Source organism: Apus apus, chromosome 9, assembly GCF_020740795.1.
Source record: "Apus apus isolate bApuApu2 chromosome 9, bApuApu2.pri.cur, whole genome shotgun sequence".
In the NCBI taxonomy this organism is placed as follows: domain Eukaryota; kingdom Metazoa; phylum Chordata; class Aves; order Apodiformes; family Apodidae; genus Apus; species Apus apus.
In genome coordinates, this window is record NC_067290.1 from 11097683 (window position 1) to 11120395 (window position 22713).

The 22713-nt window shown below is 35.8% G+C and overlaps 1 protein-coding gene across 4 annotated transcripts in view; it reads left to right on the forward strand.

Annotated features, from left to right (window-relative positions):
• Positions 1 to 22713, forward strand: part of ERC2 (ELKS/RAB6-interacting/CAST family member 2) — a 445445-nt gene that overhangs the window by 225140 nt on the left and 197592 nt on the right. For all 4 annotated transcript variants that reach the window (XM_051627871.1, XM_051627872.1, XM_051627873.1 and 1 more), the window contains one exon: positions 9131 to 9291. In XM_051627871.1, the coding sequence (XP_051483831.1) occupies positions 9131 to 9291 (161 nt within the window). The remainder of the gene's footprint in view (positions 1 to 9130; positions 9292 to 22713) is intronic.

Consider the following 22713-nt stretch of genomic DNA (forward strand, 5'->3'; position numbering starts at 1 on the left):
TTCAGTTTGGCATCCTGCTCCCCCAGCACTGCTTCTTCCTCCCGCAGGGAATTTCTCTTTAGTGTGTTGATTTAGGGGAGGCACTGAGATCTGTGACTGATTTATCCACTAAGCTCACTACTGTGTGGTAGGTGTGGGGATAGTTTCATGAACTGGGAACTACAATTTGAGCAAGTTTTGTGTTGAGCGCTGGGAAAATTTGACATGCTGACTGTAAACTGCCTTCATGGAAGAATTCCTGGTGACAAATTCTGGGTTGATATTTTTGCTCCATCATGTGATCATTCCTACCTTATCATGTGTTAATAATGGAGTCCAGTTGTCAGACATTTTGCTGTCCCCTGCAGGCCTCCCCTGACTGTCCTATGGGCTGTCCTATCCTGGACAGACTCAAAAGCACTTCAGTTCTGTTCCTATTGACTGGTCTCTTCCTGAAGTGACCTTTTAAAGCAGTTTTTAATTTATTTATATTTTTTTGTAAGAAAGATTTCCTTCTAAGAAACCTTTCTTTTCCTGAAAAATACCAGAAATTACAAAATATATGTAACCTTTATTTTTAGATCTTGTGTGCAGTTTATTTAACCTATAAAGACAGAGCCTGAATCAGTAGACTTGTCTTGCTTATGTTCGTACGTATGAAGCAACTCTTTGTAGTCCTGCTCCATGTATTCTCCTGTACTTCACCCATGGCTCTAAACAGATTTCAGTAAAGATGTACCTGCCTGTTACTATACCAAGTATTAACATTTTTCTTGATAAGAATGATCTGCAAAAGGTTGTGCCAGAGCTAGAACTTGGCTCTTTAATGTACACATATAACGTGACTTTTCTTAAGGTTATTGGTATAGCTGATATCGCATTATATACAGTAGGGATAAATTTCAGTTTTGAAACACATAGCATGTGCATGCCACTGTGACTTTTGTAGGAGTGCCAAGCCACTAAAATATTGCATACATAATTTTATTGTAAAAATGCCATAGAATTAAGTAAACAGGAAAAAATTATCTGCATTTACGGAAGAGTGTAGATAGAGCTTCCTTGGGCATTCAGTACTCACATGAACACTATCTTAAAAGTCACAGTACCAAAGAGGGTATCAGATTTCTTTGGTGCAGAACCTATGCCTTGTTACCAGTTGCATGAACCATTATTTATCTTGCTTATTAATATTTGTTACCTTCTGTCAAAACTGGATACTAAACCGTATTTTCTGAGATTCCTCACATAAAACTATCCAGGTACGTTCATACAAGAACATTTTCACTTTAATAAATCTTATGTGCTATTTCACGATATATAAGCACATTCTAGTGCATGGAGAAACTCTTAAATACATAAACTACCCATTTGCAGTAAGACTTTACACATACCATGTGAATCTCTGGAAGTATTCTAAGGGAGAAGCGTTTCTAATTTAGTAATATATTGGGATTATGGATTAAAAGCAGTGGGGAAGTAAGTTTGTGCAGTGTAACCTAACAAGTGTGCTAAGAATCAACTTTTGGCAAGAAAACTCCCAGTTTGCCCTCTCTCCCTGAAGTTGACCTGGTGGATGAAATAGTAGATGTGTGTATGATTCTAGGCATGCCTTCTCCAAAGATCAACATTTGTACACACTTTAGTCACCTTTTATACGCAGTGCTATTGACATTAACCAGAGAGGCCAGTCTGACAGCCCTGTGCTTTAACACCAGCTAAAGAGTTGCTCTGCTCTACTTGCATGGTTTATCTGAAAAGACTCAACACTGAAATCACACAGCGTAATTGTTTTCAGTCCATAAGAGTTCTCTTCCAGATATAATATCCTGTAGGACAATTGACCGTCCTACTGAAATAAACATATGTTCAATAGCTAATTTTATTACATATTTTTTATACTTCTGAAAAGATTAGGTCTAGCTCTGTGATTTTTTCAATATATTTAAACCTGATTCCATTTGAACAACCATAAAACACATTTAAAGCTACTTTCGTAATTAGGTTTGCAAAGTATTGAATAAGTATAAGTTAGAGCAGAACTGAGGCCACCAGCCACTTAAAAATAATCACAAATGAAGCTAAATGGAAAACAAGAGAAATCTAATATAATATGTCAAAGAAATAATTCATATTCAAATGAAAAAAAATTAAAAGATGTTACTTGCTCAGGTGCTTGGTCTTGTTTCCATTGCAGCACATGTCTGGATGACTTCTGGAGTTGAATGAGGCTGACAGTGAGTTAGGCCTCATCAGCATGAAGTTTACCTTGGAAAAAGAACATTTGTTGACTGATTCTTGCAAAACTTTGAATACTGTATCTTTTATTTACATGAACTGGGTGGTTTTGGTTTTGTTGTTTTTTTTTTTTCTAATTTATTTAGCATTGCAGAATCAGAATGTGATATTAATTACTCTGTCATATAACTTGCTAGTGAAAAAAGTTTTTATTTGGAGAAAAGCATTCCAGCTCCACCTATGAGGAGTAACCTACTGTTTTGCCCATCCTTTTCAGTTTTGCAGGAGGTTCCATTCACATTTTGAGTGGCTTGTCATACAGTGTTTTCTAGTTGAAACTATAGCTGGAGGCCATTTGTCTTTCACAAGATGAAGTGTTTAAGTAGATGACAGTATTCCTGGGACTACAGTGGAAGCATCATTTTTGTTTGTACTTGAGAATAGTTTTCTTTTTCATCTGTCTAGAGACTCCAAAGCACAGAGGTTAACATTGTTTATAACATCAGTTTTGTTTAATATAATTAAAACAATACATAGGTATACACATGCATTAAGATATTTTGGTTGCTTGTGGGGGTATTTTAGTTTGGCTTTTTAAGCTGATTAATTCTAGCTAACTCTTTATTACCAATATTTTCCAAAATTATTATTTTTTTCACTTATAGGTGAAATTACTATATTAATTGGAAGATGAGATTATGAATCCAAGAATTATATTGTTGTGGTCCTATATTTTTTGAATTACTGAGGTTTAGAATAAAAGCCAGTCAATGTTCTAACTGCCAGTATTGAGAAAGTTAATTTTAATGCACCACCTAGATCTGCCCTGCAAAATCTTAAATTAGTTTAAGACTGCTACATTATTAATCCTTCAATTTAGGATATGTATTTCTTATAATCTATGGGAATCCGCTACATTCTAGAATATTTTTAGGTAGAGATAGACATGTGTCTCTGCAGAACACCCTGGTGATACAAATTAACATGACTGGTGGGCACCATGTGACATCCAGCAAGGAAATACTAACTAAACTACCTTCTCTTCTCGACTGTGGTCCCTAGAAGCCTAGATGGGAAATATGTGCTATATCTATACTGTCCCTCTGCTTTCTCTGAATAAAACTAAACCTCGGGTACAATTAACGTAGCACTTAATAAGAGATTTAAATAGTTTAAACCTTACTTTATGTAATAAAATAATCTCAGTAAGTTTCCAGTTTCAAATTCTGCAGCATTGCATCCCATTTGATTGTGTTGCATTCCAATGGAGACAGGAAGCCAGTTCATGAGGATTGCTATTTCAGTGCTTCTGCTAATTTGTATTATACTACTACTGCATTGCTGGTTGGTATCATTGGGCCCTACTTGCCTAGTCTATGATGATTTTTAAAAAAACAGCCTCACATTGAGAATTAACTGTTATCCTTGATTTTATAAATGTTCTACTGAATTTTCTGTCAAATCCTTCACTTATGATGTTAATTTTAAAGCTTATATGCATTCTAGACTATGGTTATTTTTTTCTTCTTTGACAATATCCAAAATTGAGAGACACAATCTGTGTCTAATTTCCTTATTTGGAAAGCTTCAGGATCATCACCCTCCATAACTATACTGGTTTTGTTAGACCTGTTTCCTGGGTTTAAAAGCTGTGATGGAAGAAGTCAGAGGTTAGGACTTTGGCTGTGGATGACAAATGGGATGGGAAGAGAGTTGAGGGGAGGGTGACAAAGAGGATATGATATTTCCATGTCTTGCAAAGCTCAGCGTGACACTTTGCTACGTCTGTTTGCTTTTGTGAAAAACACCTTTGTAATAAAGCTGTTTAAGCAGTTGTACTCTGGAGAAATTCCCATTAGAAGCAGAGAGAAACAAGGTATTTACAAACCATATTGCAGGACAGTGCTGGGAAGTTTGACAGCAGTAGGACTGATGTTGGACCTCCCGTAGGTGTGTAATCAAATCAGTCATGAGATAGCAGCCACTGGTATGGGATCATGGGATGCCTGGAGCTCATCCTGAACTGTGCCAAGCATAGGCAATCTATTAGTACAAAAACCTGAAGTCTCCAGCCCATGAGTCAGTGGATATTTATGTGTACAAATCCAGGTTTTTATCTTTTTTCCCTCATTTCTGTGCATGTGATATCTGTTCTTTTAGTCCAGCGACAGAATACATTTGTGGTAAAGCCACAAACAGAGCATTTAATGAATACAGTCTTTCCTTTTTTGCAATCTCATGTTTAATCATGGGGGGAAAAAGCAAAGATAGCTTTTATTAATTAATCTTCACAGAACTGGAGATAACTGAAATTTATATTGTGCATACCTTGCCAAAAAGAAAAAAAAGCAAAACATTTCCTTAGTGGATGAAAAAAACAGAAGCACCTTTGAAAACAACTGCATGGATTTTTACGCTGGCTGACTTCTTTTTTTAAAAATGCTGCTTACATAAATCCATACTGGATGAACGCAATAGTTTGTTAAACCTGTATTATTATTATCATCATCATCATTATAATCATTACCATCATCAATACATGGTAGGATTTATTTTACTATGTACAATTAATAAATAATGGGTGTACTAACACAAGATTCAGTTTTAAATGGAAGTAGGTATGGAGTTTTTTTATAGCTTGAGACACTCAAAAAAGTTTGTTAGTGAAATCTGAACTCTTGTATTTATCAGTAATATCATTGCTAAAATGAAGTGCCAACCCTTTAAAGATAGTAATACTAAAAATACCAACTTGAATTGCTGGAAAGTTGCCAGCTCGTCTTCATCCAGCAGAAATACATTAAACATGAACTGAGAAAACATGCAACTGTCCCTCCCCCTCCTTATTCCCACAAACTGGAACAGTATTATGTTAGCATGAGTTGTGCTGAGCCGAATCCAATCTGGAATTAAGAATGCTCCAGGGCTTTTTTAATAAACTGTCATTCATTTGAACTCTAACCTTCTTTAATTTGCAGAATCTGGTAACGCAGATGTGTACTTCAGCCACATTAGTTTCTTTATCTTTTCTTCTCTTGGTGTGAAATACTGCTAATTTGACTGTAAAATGTGAAGCTGCAGAAGTAGAAGGTGTTCATTTAAAATAGACTTAAAACTAAGAAAGAATTAGGATAGTTTAGTTTGCTGGTTTTCTGCCATTCTGAAATGTAAACCTAATTCTAGTACTAATTATAATAAAATCCTTGAAGTGCTGATGTCAGTTAGGCTTTCTGAAAATATATATATATATAAAAAGGCTTTTATTAGAAAATACAAAGAGTAAAATGAGCAGGCCATTGTCTCTGAAGGGGAAGAAAACCCAGTTAATATGTGTTCAGGGCATAGAGGACATACTAGCTAAGAACTTTGTATTCAATGAGGTTCTCACAGTAAACTCTTTCCAAACATGAATTCCTGTTAACTCTTTAGCTGGTAGAGTTAACGTGGCAAGCTACGATAAGAAGTAGTTTGGCTAAGAGATCCAGTAGGGCATCAACGAGGAGGCTCCCAGATGCGGTGGGCCCTGCCCAGTTGGCTCAGCCTGCCCCTGGGCAGCTCGGAGCTGTTCTCTCCTGCCTCCCTGACGGGTGGCGCTGCAGGGCCGGGCTGTGCGGGGGCTGGGCTGGGCCGCGGGGGGCCAGGAGGTGCTGCTGGTCAGCAGCGAGTGATTTGAGAGACTTTTCTGAATTGTCGGTGTAAATAAAGGTCTGAAGGATGCATATGTGGTAATTAAGGTAGAATAGGTGCTTCAGTTAAGGAGGAAAAGCATAGAATTACGTAGGTTGGAAGAGGCCGTTAGGATCACCCAGCGCAACACTGGCTGGATGAGATGCTACAGGTAACAAATAAGGTCTTGAACAGAAATTTTGTCTCGATCCTTTACATAATGGTAAGAAAAGTATGTAGATGTGTTACTTGGTCGTTATTGAACTGATACCTCAATAGGGGATTCAGTTCAATATTCGGACAGTGGAAAAACTAAAAAAAACCTGGAAGGCAGGACCATGCCAGTGTTTAAAGAGGAAAGGACTTCTGGAAGCACATTATTCTTTAGATTAAGTGCCCCAAAATGCAGCAAAAGAAATATTTCCCATAGATCAGAAAGCTAAACTTTTTCACTATTAGTACTGATTTATTCTGTTACTTACACTAGGACCAAGAGGTAGTAAATTGACATTAACCCTTAATTTTTTCCTGCTATAATTTTAATTCTAGTATCAAAGAAGATACATTTACATTAAGTTTATATTTTATAATGCTCTTTACCCCTAGACTTTTATATCTTGGTAAAACTACCTACAGTATTTAAAGTTAATTTTCTGTTGTATCTACTACAGTTTTATAATAAACATGCTAAGATGGTTGTGTGTACAACCTCACCATTTGTCCATTTACATTTGATACTAATGGATTAAAAAAAATAATAAAAAAATCAGTTTGTTCTGTCCTCGCTTGCCAGTTGAATTCTGCTGTAGGTGTTGGGAGACAGTTAACTAGGAAAACATACACCTCTGAACTTGGGTCATATTAAAACAGTGAAGGAAGGTCTAGCTGGCAAATATTGTGTTGAGAGTGTAAATGAAAGTATAAATTTCAAGTCTACATGTGTTAATGATTTGTGGTTTGAAAAAGTTTTCATATTTACATTTTTGGAGGTTTCTTTTCTCTCTTTTAAACTTTGATCTCTTTTGTCTGGTAATATTAGGAGTATGTTTTTAATACACATTAACAAATCTACAGCTTTGTTTTCCACAAGTCTTTAATTTGCTTAAATGTTTTGAACTGTAACTGGTGTGATATATCAGAACTTAGGTGAGCATTCAGTCAGACAGCAGGTTGGGTACTATGTTCAACTGAACATGGAGGAAGAGTGGTGCGATGGCGCCAAATATATGGAAGTGCTACTCTTCTGCCTTTTTTGGTTCTCATCTGCCAAACAAATCTGCAAGTGTGGAGTGACTTGGTGTTTAATGATGCTGTCTCGAAGCAAGAGTCTGTATGAATTTTTGTATATTTTCTGTTCTTGAATATTTTTTTTTTCTTCTTGGGATTTAAGTGCAAATCCAGTTTTTTATTCTTTTTATTCCCCTCACATATATATTTTCTCTTTACTACTTCTACTATGAAAGTTCACTAGACAGTAATTTTACAAAGAAATTGAAAGCCTTCTTCTTCATGGTTTACTTTAGTGGAATTTTGCACCTGCACAGACTTTGCTGCAACATTTGCTCTCCTTGCTGGTTAATTTATATCAGTAGTGCACTGGTTTAACTGTCTGAGTGGAAGGTTGAACATCAGTATTTTCAATGTTGTTGGTAATTTTGTTTTTGCATCCATGTAACTTCTTACGCACTGAAGGGTAGCAGACACGTTACATTATTCCAATGATGGTATGAAAGTGTGTATAATGATGCAGATGCAGCTGGTGTAGAAGGTGTAAGTAATAAGTGTATCATTTTGAAAAAGGATGTGAGTCCTTATTATAATTTGATGAAGACTGTAGTATCAATTCTGCTTTATTGAACTTGTTATTTAGGAGGCAGTGTTCAAATTGAAACAAAAAAATATGTGGCTTATATACACTGATTGCATGCTAGTATGATTTAGATAACAACAACAAACAATAATTAAATTGAGAGAGAGGATCTTATTTTCTCTTTAGCCATCCTGATTATATGACCACAGTGGAATATTGTCAGACTTTTCAATACCAGCAAAAGTGAACACTTTTCAATGAGTTGCATAACATGAATAACTGGAATATATCCTCTCTCCTGCTTAATTTTATTTAGATGTTCGTCCTGAAGCATTTTCTAATCTATATAATGTTAGTATTTGGACAAAGGAGGTGAGAAAGAAAATACAGGAAATAGGACTTTCATTATTTTAATAATTACATCTTGTAAAAACAAATTAAATCTGTTGTTCACTTGCAGATTTTAATGTAAATTGTATCATTTGAATAGGGGGAAATTATACTGCTGTACTGGTTACCAGAGACTATTTGTGACCCTCTGGTTTTGTGAAAATAATGAGTCACCGCACAAATAAATTTTCTGCTGCCAGACTACCATGTTCTTTAAATGTGGTGGACTATATTGTATACTTCTGGTTTGTTTTTCTGAAAATAGGAAGATTTTATGAATTCCTGCAATAATCAATTTATCCTGCATCCAGTTGACATTTAGCAATGCTAAGGAAAGTGTGGGATCATCCTAACTTTCTTACTTTTCATGTTTCAGAGATTCTCACAGTTGTCGTGAGGAAAATAACTCAGTTGTTGTTAGGGCAGTTACAGACATTTAAAGTTCAGAGTTTTAGGGTAACTCGGGTTAGAAGGAACCACTAGAGGCAACGCAGCCGGAATCCCTGCTCAAAGCAGGGATAATGTCGAAACTGAATCACGGTCTTCAGGCTTCATTAAGTCAAGATCTGGAAATACCCAAAGAATGGAGAGTCTACAGCTTCCCTGGGCAACCTGTTCTGCACAGAAGGGTGTGCATTTTTGGATGAAAAATACTTGGTTTGTCATGACCAGATTTTTTATTCAAATGTACAGATATATCTGAGATTGCTGTTGTGTTGAGTCACCACTAACACCACCACCTCGAATTTAAATAATATAAATGGTGCAGAAAATACTTATAAATTTGTCTGTATGTGACAGTGGCCCAGGTTAAGTAGGTTTCTGGAGATCTGTTTCAGTTCTGTTTATTATAAATGTTGCTTATTACTCAGTGGATTCTTTTAGAATTTCGATAGTACTTTTGTTAGTTTTAAGAACAGTTAAAATAGGAATAGGTTTGAACAGCAATCTACTTAAAATAATTCCTTTTATATGGGGTTAATTTTCTGTATGTAGATTTAATACTTATTATAAAGAATATGGAGCTTAAAAAGTTCTCTCTCTTAGGTAGAAGAGCTGATGAATGCACTGGAAAAGACTAGACAAGAATTAGATTCTACCAAAGCCCGTCTTGCCTCAACACAGCAGTCCTTGGCTGAAAAAGAAGCACATCTGGCTAACCTGAGAATAGAGCGAAGAAAACAACTTGAAGAAATTCTAGAAATGAAGTAAGTACACTGATTTCTCTTAAGTTCTAGAAAAATTAAAATTACTTCTTTCTTGCTATAAGAGAGGGTTCATTGTTTTTTTCCTGTAAATGTTTTTTTCTATGAATATATTGAAGTCTGAATCTAAAGACTTTGAATAATTGCAAGACTGCCAAGTTCTTTTTAAAATATGGAAATGCAAAATTCTTAGTTTTAGAAGTACTCAACATTTGATTTGAGAATTTTTGAAAGCTGTCCTTTGTTACATGCAAATAAAATATCAACATGGTATAGATGGCATGAGAAATGGAGGGTAAGTGTGTAGTTAGCATTCAACAAAGAAAATTCACAGTTATTTCAAAACTGTTTTATTGAGGGAGAGGAAAAACACCAAACACTTGAGCCATATGTAACTTCAGCACAGTAGTTGTAGATATCCTTACATTTTAAAGGAAGGTGAATAATCAGATAAAATGGTTTAATTAATACTGTTGTAAATAAGACAAAGTAGAGATACTGGTGTATGTTTACTAGAGTTTTATAGGTTTTAAGAATGGCTGCCATGTAATATAGGTGCAGAAATGCTGTAAGGTAAGCATGAATGTTGCAGTGAAATAAAAATAACTGCTTTTGACTTTAATGTGGTCTATATCTGTATAGAAAAATGGGAACATGTATGAATTAAGAGTAGTATGTGATATTATATTCTACATCAATACATTTTCTGATTTTATTTTCTGTGTACATTTTAATTTACCTGTGATAACTCAGATGCTCAATGCCAGTATATTTTATGCAGTCATCTATTCTATGTGAGTGCTTTGGTCTGTTTCTTCAAGTACATGCTTGATTTTCATCCTAATATTAGGATTATTTTTTCTTATAGTTGTCAGTTTTTGAGAAACATAGGGGGGAAAAAAGCAGTATATTTATTTCTGTTCTGGATTTTTTGCTTGAGCACACAAAACCTTGCAGAAGAACTGTGTAGGGCATATATCTTCAGACTGGAAAGTGAGGCTGGAAAAAATGGGTGAAGTTTGAATTTTCTTTTGATAAAAGCTGTTCTGTTTTATGGTTAAAGGACTGAGTGAATGGTAATAGTGGTGAAAGTTCCAGTATCAAAGGTCCAATTGAGGAACGGTTTGAAATTTAAAATAAGAACTTGTAGTGTGTTTATACGGTATACATTATAAAAGTAAAATTAGAAGAAAATTTTAAATTAGCATCTAAGAAGTAAATGATTAAAAATTTCTTGTTAAATGTGGGGGTTTTTTTATTTGAGTAGTCATTAGTATGGTTTATTTTGTAAAAAACTTCTTTAGTTTTCTTGTATTTGGCCTTTGATTTCTTAATGCTGCTTTGTTAGCTGTGTAAGCCCGTAAAGTTTTTCTGCCACTAAATTTTTTCTGTCTTCAAGATAAACATTTGATCATATACAATTTTCATTTTAATCCTGAACCAACCTAAAATTAATTTGAAATACGAAGTCAATAACAAAACCCTTGTAGCCTGTAATAATAAAATACAATCAATTATAATACATCTTTCTTCATACTTAGGCCGTCCCTAATCCTGATCCTGATCAGGTTCGCTGATCCTTAGGTAGCTTTCCCGGCTAACTGCATTACCTATTGGAGTTTAATACTCTAACTCATGTACAAATCACTCCCCTGGAAATCTATGATTCAGCTAAAAAATTAGAATTAGAACTTAGTTTGATTTAAAAACCCCTTGTATTTTTTTTACCTTTTAAAATTCTATCCTACCTTTAGTTCTCTGAATTATGTTACAAGGCTGAGTTTATATTGGAGATGGAATCAGATAGAACTTCTATTGCTTGTGAGAATGAAAGAAATTAATAAGGCTTTCAGATGTCAGGATGGTTTTGCTGGATAGGAAATAGGGTTAATGAACAAAACAAAATACATTACCCTTTTTTATTTGATAAAGTATTCTCAAAAACAGGTTGTTGAACTAGCTAAGACCCAGACATCCACTGACAGAATAATGATAGTTCTCTGTTGTAGTACTGTATTTAAGTGGTGTGTCTTCTCTCTACTATTTAAAGATAATTTATTAATTGGAAGTATTGACCATAACTTCTATTTGTAATTCTTAAAATTTAGTATTGAATTATTACAGTTTTTGGCTGCTAATTTCCAGTTAAATAGGCATGAACTGTATCTTTAAGAGTATTCATTATGACTTCCGATGCTTACATTATGTTCAAGTTCCAATCATAACTCTGCATGCTAAGCCCATCTGGCTGACATTGCCAAGATCCATCTTAATTTACGGGATGGATTTATCCATCTTAATTGGCAACAATCCATTGTCATTTTTAGATAACTTCTTCAGTTGTCATTGAATGTTGCAATATACATTCAGGTATTTAAGGAAATTCAGAATAAAAAAAGAATTGCAGCTTAATCTTTTTTATTATCTGGCTGGTCTTTTTGAACTGGAAGCTTGGTAAGTGCCCATTAAATGAAAAGTAGTTTGATGGAAGGAGGTAAACATCATATTATTCTTAACATGCTGCCTAAGTATGAAAAAATAAGATTTATTTTAGAGAATACCAAAGTATTAAGTTTGGAGAAGGATTTGCATGTTACTTTCTAAATACGTGAATCTTTTTTCCAAATGTCTATTAAAAATATTACTGTATTAGTTCTGGAGGAAATATTTTTGTTATGGTTGTATTATTTTAGCAGTGCACACATAACTCATCCTGACGTTAATGGAAGTTATGCATACATGTTAACAGTGAAATGCAGCATGTGTTCAAATCCATCATTTTGCCTAATTGTCTTAATGCTTTGTGCTTTTTCTGTCTCTAAGCATAAAAAAAGATAATTAGTGCACTTTTAATAAGCTATGGTTTAAAAAAAGAATCTTTATTGCATAGTGTGACAAAAGGCATATTAATGTTTTTTTAAAAATTTTATCATCAACGAATATGTTTCAGTCGGCCTGAACTTAAAAATTGGTAGTTAGAAATGTATATCAAGACCACTTTTTCCAGACACTGTTTTTGTTTTCTGAGAGTCTGCAAGAAGCAGCACAGCCCACTGAGAACTTCATAAGGCTCACCTAGAAAAGCTTATTCATTTTGTAACCTGAAGGGATTGAGGATAGAAGTTTCTGTGCTGCGATGCAGTGGAGGTTTTTTCAGATGCTTCAGAAATGCCATATTTGTGGAACATACTTTCATGACCACAAGGCATCCACAATGCTTTTGTACAGATGTCCTTTCCTTTATGGTGGTTCCTTCCAAAGCTCATAAACCTGCTTGCAGCAAAATGAGATAGCTGTGTAGAGAGATAAATGAGTATTTCTCTAATACTAAAATTGCTCTGTGTGTGTGTGTGTGAAATGAATACCTGTCCTTATGGAAAGTGGATTTTACTCTAAGGGATAGATTATCTTTTTAGAAATGGTGAGAATTATTTTCCCTTTAAAAAATATAAAGTTTGTTTTGGAGGGCCAATAGTCATACAAGGAAGTCTAATGGCATGTGAGGGAAAATATATGACAGCTATTATCACCTTTTTTGTTAGCTCAACTTCTGAATTATGTGCCTGTAATCTTTAAGCTGTAACCACTGAAGTTAAAAACAGAACAAAAATCGCCAACTTTCTGACCCCTGAAACTTTGTTATCAAAATTTGGGATTTTCCTGCTTAGAAAGCTCTTTAATTATCTTTACTTTGAAATATTTTAAAATACAAGATTAAAAACAAAAATTATTTTACTGTGGTTTTTGCATTAATTTGATGATCTTTCAGTGACCTCATTGCAATGTGACAAATGCTGCACTTAGGAGTGAGTGGCCATGGAATTAATCCGCAGAAGGCTGAACTTTCATTATTTCACTTGAAGATCTGTGAATTCTTAATTTTTCAAGATCCAGCTGTTAATTACTTTTTCCTCTAGCAGTCAACTCAGTACACTCAGTGCTCTGAAGCTTTCAGAGTATCCTGAATGAAATTCTTGCCAAGAGCTTGAAAGGCAATTTCCTTACCTTTGATAGAGTTCATGCCATCACCTAGGGGTATTGCTAAATCAGTTTTGTTGGAAGTCCTGAAATTCACTACAAGTTTCCAGAAGAATATATACATTTTCCCTTATGTAGAATAAATCAGATTACTTCAGTAATGAGGCATTAAAGATCTCCTAATAAAATAATCAGCTACTAGTTCTTTCATTCAACAACCAAAAGAGAACATTGCTGTGCTGTCAAGAAAAAAATTACTTTTAAATTAGATTTTGCAGTAAATTTTCTTACAGTGACAGTATAAAATTAAACATCCCTTCCTTTGTTTAAGAATGTCCACCATTTTTTTTCACTGAAAATAATAAATGAATATTGCTTATCTTTGTTTTTTCAGTATGTTTACTTTATTCATTTACCAGCACCTGTGTATAGTCAAGGATGAAATATTTGTGGGAAGAAGGGGATAAAATGTTTTTTCCAGCAAGCCTTCAGTCCCACCAGCTGCCAGTCTTTGCAGAAGTGCTGAATACATTCTGCACTGTTACCTGCTGGGTAAATGGTTCAGCTGCTCTGCCAAACAAGGAGAGGACACTTATATTTGCCACTAGATGCCAGTCTCGGGTACAAGACTATGGTCTGGATCTGCTTAGTTCAGCAAACGGAATAAGCCCCTTCACAGAGTAGGCAGGAAGCTTGTGTTGTTGCAGGCAAGAGAATCGGTCTTGTCCGTTTGTCTGTCACCTGGTCCCATCCTTTCCTTTCGTGCAGGAATTTCAAGCATGGACAAGTACACAAATGGCTTCAAGTGGACTTCTGAGTTTATTGAAGGGATGAAGAGGGTCTTTGAAGGGATTGCGAAAGTCAGGAATCACAGCCTAAGGGGATAACTCTGTAAGATGTAAAACTAGAGAGTCACAGTCAGAGTTTGTAGGGACGTCAAAATGCTTTATGAAGTACTAGTGGCAGAAATATAAGGAAGTTTACAATTCATCTGGTTTTCTGCAGACATACCCTTTTTTTCCATCTATAAATTTTACTGGAGTACAAGTTGGGGATTTCACATCTGTGTAGCAGCTCAGCAGGAGCTGCAGCTCTGACAAGGGCTGTTGGATGTCCAGAGGATCTAGACATGTTTCCAGCACCTGGACAAATCAGCTCATGTCCCTGTCTTACATTCTCCTATTACTATTTCAATCTATCACCATCACTAACTGGCACCTGGGGAGGGAAAGGGAGAGGAGCTCAACATGTTTTCCTTTATTTATGTCCCAATTACTCCACCCTAGGAGGTTCTGTCACCCACAGGATAGTGGTTTCTTCCTCATTGCTGTGGGTACAGCTATGGTCAAAAGTGCTTTTGAAATCTCTGTGTGAGTAGTAAATCCAGTGCATCTGGAACATTTCAGAGTAATTGTGTATGCAATTCACCTGTTCAGTGCATACACAGGCCAGAAGCATGACACTCTTGACAGGAAAATCCCTGATGAAATTGTAGGGACTCTACTTGGATGTAGTCATGAAGTTAATTTCCTTTTTTTGGTTCTTCCATACAGCAGCAAGGATGAGGAAAGTGTAATAGCAAGGTAGGAGAAATTGGGAGGGTGATTTAAGGTTGGAACTCCTCTTTGAAATTACTTGGAATTCACTCTTGAAAACTCTTTAAATGATAGCTTCCCTATGGACACTGTCTGCTTTCTGTGTTACAGTTAGACGGTGCTCCCTGCTTTTCAGAAAGGAAAGCAAGAAGGTGGGTAGCTGTTTGTCTTGCCTACCCTGGAAACTGAGGGCAAAGATGCTTGGCTTATGCTCCTTTTAAAATTGTTATTTTCTAAAAAGAACCAGCAGCTACCTTGGGGATAGTTGAGGACGAAATAGGTACTACTGGCTGCATGACATTAAAGGATACTCTTGAATTAAGTTTGAGCAAGTACATCAGGGTCAAAAGTCTTAGACTATAAATATAGCATTTTTATGAAAGCAGGTTAATTAATTTATTTTTTTTTTTCTACTCTGACAGCTCTAATATGGCCTTTATTTTGAGTAAGATATCTTAACATTCTGACATGAATTCTTTAACATGTCTTTACTTAATAGGTATGGTAACAGAGCAGTGCATAAAGTGGGAAGAAATACATAATTTTTGGAAAGTAGTTTACTATTTTTTGTAATTGTATTAGAGGGACTATTTTGACTTGTTTCAGCTGTGGTAATGTATTCCATAAACATGTTCAGTGAATGGATAGCAAGTTGATTGTCTCAAAAATTGTACCATTTCAAATGTAGAACACTAGACTGTTTTTTAGTAACCTGTGGACTGCTTCTATTTAATTGTAGGATTCATGCTGAGAGTGTAGAGAGTCATATCCCAAGTTAAATACAAACAAAACAGCAGGATGTTGATACAACTGTGACTTCCATAGGAAGTAGTTAGAATGGTAATGTGGTCTCCTTCTAACTTGGGTGGAAAGTCTCTTGTGACTGCTTTTGCCCCACAGACCTGTAACACAGCATGCCTTGACTAACATTTTTGACACCAACTTGCAAACACCATAAAGATTAGAGAAACCCAAATGAAGGCTTTGTTCTCTGAAACAGAAGCTTTCTTGACTAAAATGAAGAGATGTTTTTCGTTTGTAAACAACGAAGGGCCACAAAGCAATAAAATGTTTCTCCCTGTGAGAACAGAATGAGTGAACTGTTTACTTGGGGAAGCACTTCTCTTATTTAAAGACATATGAGTGTCACCCAGTTCCTGTTCACTTGAGTCTTACATGTGCAGATCAATTTATAGTATACTTTGATTTTATTTTATAGAATTCATGGTATTCAAAAGTTTAGCATGGGAAGAAAGTGTTTTGTTTCTTTTCTTCAGTTTGTTTTTGTTAAGGTAATGATTTACTTTCAAAATAGATTGTCACCTGCTGTTGAAGGTTAGTAAGACCAGTGTAGGATTTCTCTAAAATGTGATATGAGAGGCTGTGTTTTGCCAGCTTTTATATCCTCTCCCGTGTTTCCTTTCCCCTTTAGGCAGTGGGAGAGTGCAGTATCAAACTTTTCAAAGTGTTTGCCTCCCAGGAAGGTAATGTCTTCCTCTGTTATGGAATGGCAGTAGTGATTCTTATGTCACAGAAGCATTGTCTGAAGGTGAACTGGAAGAGTTCAAATATATTCCAACATTCTAGACAACAAATATTATGGTTATAATAAATAAGCATACTTCTTGGATTAAAAAATGGGTCTGGATTTTGACTAGCTTATTTTCTTAATCTCATAAATCTTTTGGCTTAATTGTCATGTGTTTCCATGAGTATTGTTCTCTAGAAACCATAGGAACGTAAGCTTCTGATTCTCTAGGTGTAAAAATGGTCTTCCCGGTTCCTATGATCCCTACAGTCTGATGTGTTTGCGAGACGGAACCACACTTTGATGGTAGCTGCCACTTTGTATCCTAGTAGTGTACTTTTCTCTCTGTTGTTGTTGTCATTATTCTTTGCCCGTTCAAGTACCTTGCCTCAGTAGAAAAGTAACAGTTGATGCTCCAGCAAACATTTTATGTTGGAAATTCCACAATGCTTCTTAGGGGTTTTATTCCTTGAGTGCTTTCCCCAGAACCTGAATGGTAGAGAGATCAAGGGGATCCTGCAGCTGCTTTATGAGGGAGAGACTTAAAGACTTTTCACACTGGGGAGGGGAAGGCAGGGGAGGGATATGTTTGAAGTTTGTAGAATCTCAAAGGAAGGCATAAACCAAAAACAGAACTGTTGTTTGCCAGATCCCCCAGCATGAGGAATATCAGGCACTTGCTGAAGTTAATCAGTGATCAGTTTGAAAGAGAGAAGTGCTTTGTGGAGTGGTTGGTGGGTGACCTTCTGGAACTTGCTTCCACAGAGGGTATGGTGGCATCAGGTGGCTCAGAAAGGGGCTAGGCAAATTAATGGACAAGAAGTCCATAAATGGCTCTTTCTTTAATGCTCTTTGGCTGTTATTTTTTAACTGTGTTCCTAAAATTTTTCTCTCTGAAATAATTAGCTTTTTCCTCCCACAGTACTCACACTGAAACACACACAGTTAATGATCAGATAATGTTAAAAAATTTTTTTAGAACCACCTATATTAATTCAACTAATGCACTCCAGAAAGATGAAAGGCCACACTTTGAATAGCCTTTTACATCTTTAGTTGCCCATAGAGTAAAAGTGGATTTACAAGATGATACAAGTGACAAAATGATTGTTTTAAAGTGCAGGTTGTAAGAGGGAGATACGACAGTTACATGACATTCTCTAGTGATTGAACCACTTAGAAGACATATAGGATTAACAGTGCTTCAGGTTTACAGGTGTCTGAAGCTGCCTGAAGGACTTTGAGGTGTAGAGAATTCTAGTCCTGTAATGCAAATGAAAATTAGAACAAACAGTTACAATTCAAAATCATTACATTTGCTTCTTTTCTTTGTTTCCTTGTTTTTCCAGTAAATAAACCTCTTTGCAATGCTTTTCTGTTTTGTGGTGGGTTTTTTTTTTGTTTGTTTTGTTTGTTTGTTTTTAATTTAGAAATGTATAGGGTTTTAAAATACACCAGTTTAATCCATGATGTACCTTGATTCAGAACATTCTAAATTCATGTGAGATGGAGCAGTATTCAGAAGAAGATAGTGTTAAGGATAGTATATAAAGATGAGAAGAGACTATGTGTTAGTATTCAGTGAAATATGGACAGTGGTGAAAGGAAGAGGGCTGTACAAACTGGAAGAATGAAAATCCAGGTCTGGATTCTTCCAAAGCAAAAGTAAAGTTTGAAGTTCCCATTCTGTTTCTAAGTAAGCATAATTAGTGAAGTGTAGTTAGTAAAGTTAACTTAAGCTTAGCTTACTAAGCAATCATAACTTTTTATCTAAAGAAGAAAAAGTTCGTGTGCTATTTACTAAGTATAAAACAATTTTTGTCTGGCTTTTATTTCACAACTACCTTTTTTTTTTTCTAAAGATATAGGAAAATAAAAGTAACAAAATCATTTAACTGGAAGAAAAATACTATTAAATGTTATACTCAATAATTACTGTTCTTGACAAAGCTATATATGGTTCGTTTTAAAACTACCTTAAAATTACTTTTATTAACCAAAAACTTTATTAATGATAAAAATGATGAAATAGCATGGCATTTGTTTTGAAGTTCAGCTAGCACAGGAATGTGAAGGTCTCCACTTCTGATAATATACTGAAAAGAACAAGTGGCTTAAAAGACAGAAAGGAAGGAGTAGGAGGCTGAAAGTAAAAAAAAGAAAAGTTAGGCTTCTGTTTCTTGGATTTTTTTAAACCTGACTGAATTACACCCTTGTCTACTGAAACCCTCTTAGTATAATTCTCATTGGCCTCTGTGACACCTAGGGCAGTGCTGATCAACTGCAGGCTCCCCTGTTCCTAACCTCAGCCAAATGAATATGATTCTAGCAGATGTTTCTGCATTTTAGACCTCAAAATGTGATGGGTCAGGTTTTTTTCATTTTTCCAGTGGCAAATCTTGCATACTGGAGACCTCCGACATGCAATTCAATGGTAGGAATTATGAGCTGAGGGTCTCCCCAGTGGGATAATGCTGAACTTACTGTAAACTCGGATCTTTGAAAGTGGAGAACCAAAGACATTCAAAGGTTTGGATAATTTAAAATAAATTACTAGATTATTGTATAAAAATATAAAGTGTGCTCAGAAATGTATAAGGTGATGTTTTCTATTAAAAGGGAAGGTTCTTATACAGTCTGTGGGGAACTGAATCAGAAGCAATTAAACAGGAACATCTTTCTTAGTGGCAGAAGGGAAAGGTTTAGTTAGCTTCCTCTGTCTTCCCATTACTCCTTAGGTGCTATGAAGTGAATCCACGGCTGCCTCCTTTCTGTGTTTCCTCATTCCTCCACATGCCTCCAGCAAAACAAGTACTTCTCTGTGTACTGTGAAAAAATAATTCTAAGTTCCTATTGCTTTGTTTCCTCTGATTAGATCCTCTACTGTCTAGTAAGGTGCAAGGTGTGCTTGAAGTTTCACTCCTTCATGTCTGAGAGCATTCATTAGTGCTAATGTGTATTCTCTCATGCTTTCTAAGGTGTGAGCTCATGGGGCAGCATTTCTGCCTGCAAGGGAATAAGTAGGATTTACTCTTTTCTCTGAGATGATAACACCTGTAAGAATTGTCAGAGAGGTCTGTCCCTTGAAATGAACCAAAGAGTTTCTGTCTTTGGGGAAGGAAACACACTCACACTGTATTTTAAATCCAAGAGAATGTCACCACCTTCTCGTGGTGTTTCTGCTCTCCCTGAACTCTGTGTAGCTTACCTAGTTAGAATATGAGCCTGGCAAGACTGATCAGTACTCTTAATTAATGCAGTGCCAGGCATAATGGGCTCCCATCCTTCATTGGCCATTTATGGCGAATGCATTACATTTATGGCCAAACACTACTTTAATAAACAAGGAGATAATAAAAACATGTATCATGTTACCACTGTCAACACTATGTAAATAATGTGAGTGTAGTTATATTGTAGTAAAAGGATTCTTCAAATATGATGGGTAAAATATGGCATAGCATACAAAAATGTGCTAAAGCACTGAATTTTTAATGAACAACACCTCTCCTCTTAGTATTGTGCTGCTGGTTAGCAGAGGCTGATTTATCATGATTTATGTGATGACAGTGGAAATGAGGATGAGCTCATCTCAGTTTTCTCCGATTGTGAGCAAACTTGGCTGTGTCCATGCTGTTGTGCAGTGTACCCCAGGGTGACTTAGCAAAGAAAAGCCCTTTTTAAGAGGGTACATAAGTCTGTGCTACATCTTATAGTCAATCTGTTGTGCCCAGGATAAACATCACCTTAAAAGGATGCCTTGGCTTGCTTCCTTAGGGTGAAGTGGCTTCAACTGAACAGAAAACTTTTCAAGGTGAAACAGAAGCTTGGTGACAGCACAAACTTATGCAGAATATTGTTAGGGGAAATTTTTTCAATTGTTGCTAAACAGAAATACTGCATTTGTAAAGGAGCTTGCTTAATCCTTACAGTACTGTGTTTATAATGTTACATTTTAATGTTTAGAGGTATATTGGAGGATGCAAGTGGAAGACTTGGTTTATTTTTTTCTTCATATTTAATAGTGAATATCTCAAAGCCCATCCAGTTTTAATTTTGTAAAAATGTGGAAACTGTGATTTACTGGCTTAGATTAGAAATGTAAAAATACTTTTTGTGGTTAAGCTCTTCCCAGTTTCTAACCACTCCTACCTCAAACATGTAGTTTATCTTTCTTGCATTTGACTCTGACCAAAATGAGGCCACACAGGCCTCTGAGGATCACCATATTGCTAAAATAATTCTGGTTACTAGGAATTCTTCTTTTTTGTTTCCCAACAAACATTGCATTCTTTGAAGACTAGTTTACATGATTCTCATCTTCTAGGTGGGAGGGATTGGCCTAACAGAGACAGTTGTGAAATCTACTACCTTGCTCTTTTTGTTTTTGAGCCACCCCGAGCTTTCTTTAGGGTTAGGAAACAGAGATAAGTACTAAGTAGAAAGTGTGGAAGCTAGGTTGTATACTATAGGTAGAGCACCTCTGCTTGTAACAAAGAATCAAAGCTAGCCTAGATACTTTTACATCCTTATATTACATGAATTGTGAATATATTCAATATAAGTTATTGAATTACATCCTAATTACACTTAAAATTACATCAATAATTTTATATCCTGCCTTATTTCTTTTTACTCAAAGAGTTTTGGATAAAATGTAGTCAAGTGTGAGCACAGAACCTTACTGCATCAAGCAATGAGCAGCAGTGAAGGGACTTCATTGTTGATATGTTCAGTTGTCTGCCATGTTATGGCAAGCTGTGTCCCAAAGACTGATTAGGAAAGAGGGATGCAGTTAATAGGAAGAGTGATCTGAACTTTTAGAACCCCTCCCTCTAAAAGCTCCAAAATGTGAAATTTTCTCATCTCTGTTTAGGGGATTTACTGTGTTTGATAATTTATAAGTATTTTGGTGAGCTGGGCACCCTCATCCAGGTTTTGTATGACTATCTTGAGAAACTTTTTGGTCTTCTGTCTGGTCTGTAAAGAAAAGGCAAGTGGTTCATATTTCGTGGGGCTTAGGGCAGGAGCTGGTTTTCGGACTAGTCTGAACTTCAGTAGCAAAAAAGGAGAGCTTATTACATAACACCTAAAGAATAGGAACCCAAGAAGCGTGGTAGATCATCATCTGACATCCAGCAACCTGATATCCTCTTAACTGGGCAGAAGGTACTCTGGCGTTCATGAACTTAAAGAAAAGATTTTCACTTATTTGAAAGTATTTAAACTTTGAGCAGGCATGAAAGAAACTTGACTGCTTTCCAGCTTTGTTTTGGGTGCCCATTACCCTCCTCACCCACTTGGATTATTTTTTCAACAACGGAAAGAAAACTGATGAAATGGAAACACAGTCTCTATGGCTTTTGTGGCTATGCATACATGTGCACACCCACTGCTGCCCCTGCCACCAGATCCTCTCTTAAAAAAATAGTACAAGGATCCAATCAGGATGAAAATTGCCTACAGTGTTTTCACAGTTGTATTAAGAAATATAATTTATATTTTTTTTCTCTTAGAAATATCTCCCTTCAACACTTCAATACTGTGATGTTTTGTTTAGTCTAATGTAGGTTTTTGTTAGTATGTAGCCTAAAAATGAATCTAATTAACAGATGAACTTAGGAAATCCCTACTGTAATTTGGCAGCTAAATGAATGGGGATATCAGGGTATGACAAGCAACTTCCACTTAAGGCTAATATAACTATTACCTCATTAGAAATGCAACTTTAGACTCTTCAAATAAAACCTTTATTGAATTTAAAATATGTATTTGACAAAGGACTGGCTGAACTTACTTGAAACTGGCTTTGCAAAGTTGTGCAGCCTTTATTGATACTGACTAGCTTTATAAATGTTTATCTTAATTATGTTTTATTGTGATTAAAAAAGATTGTAGATACTCTGCCATTTTTGTAAAGTGAGCTGTTGGAGCTTTTTTGTTACAGATGGGGGTAGGGTACAAAGAATAGCCCAGCTCCAGAGAGGAGGCCCCTCACAGGCCATATGAATCCACTTACATGTAAATTGCTTGTCTATATGAATTAAGGTGAAGGTTATGAAAGAACTGCATTTCTGTGTTTATTGTAGGATTTTTGACAGTCTCTTTCCTCTTTCAAGTAAATTTGGCTTAAGTCCACAGTCAGTACAGTTTTAAGTAAACTCCTCTTTTGTTACATTAACAAGGTTATAACATCACTGAGGCAGATTTCCAGCTGCATGAATTGAGGCCTAAGCATGCAGACTGAGAGGATAATTAAAACCTTAGGGTGGGTGAGTTAAACTACCAACTAAAATTGGATAAAAGGCTAATTGTCCATAGCAA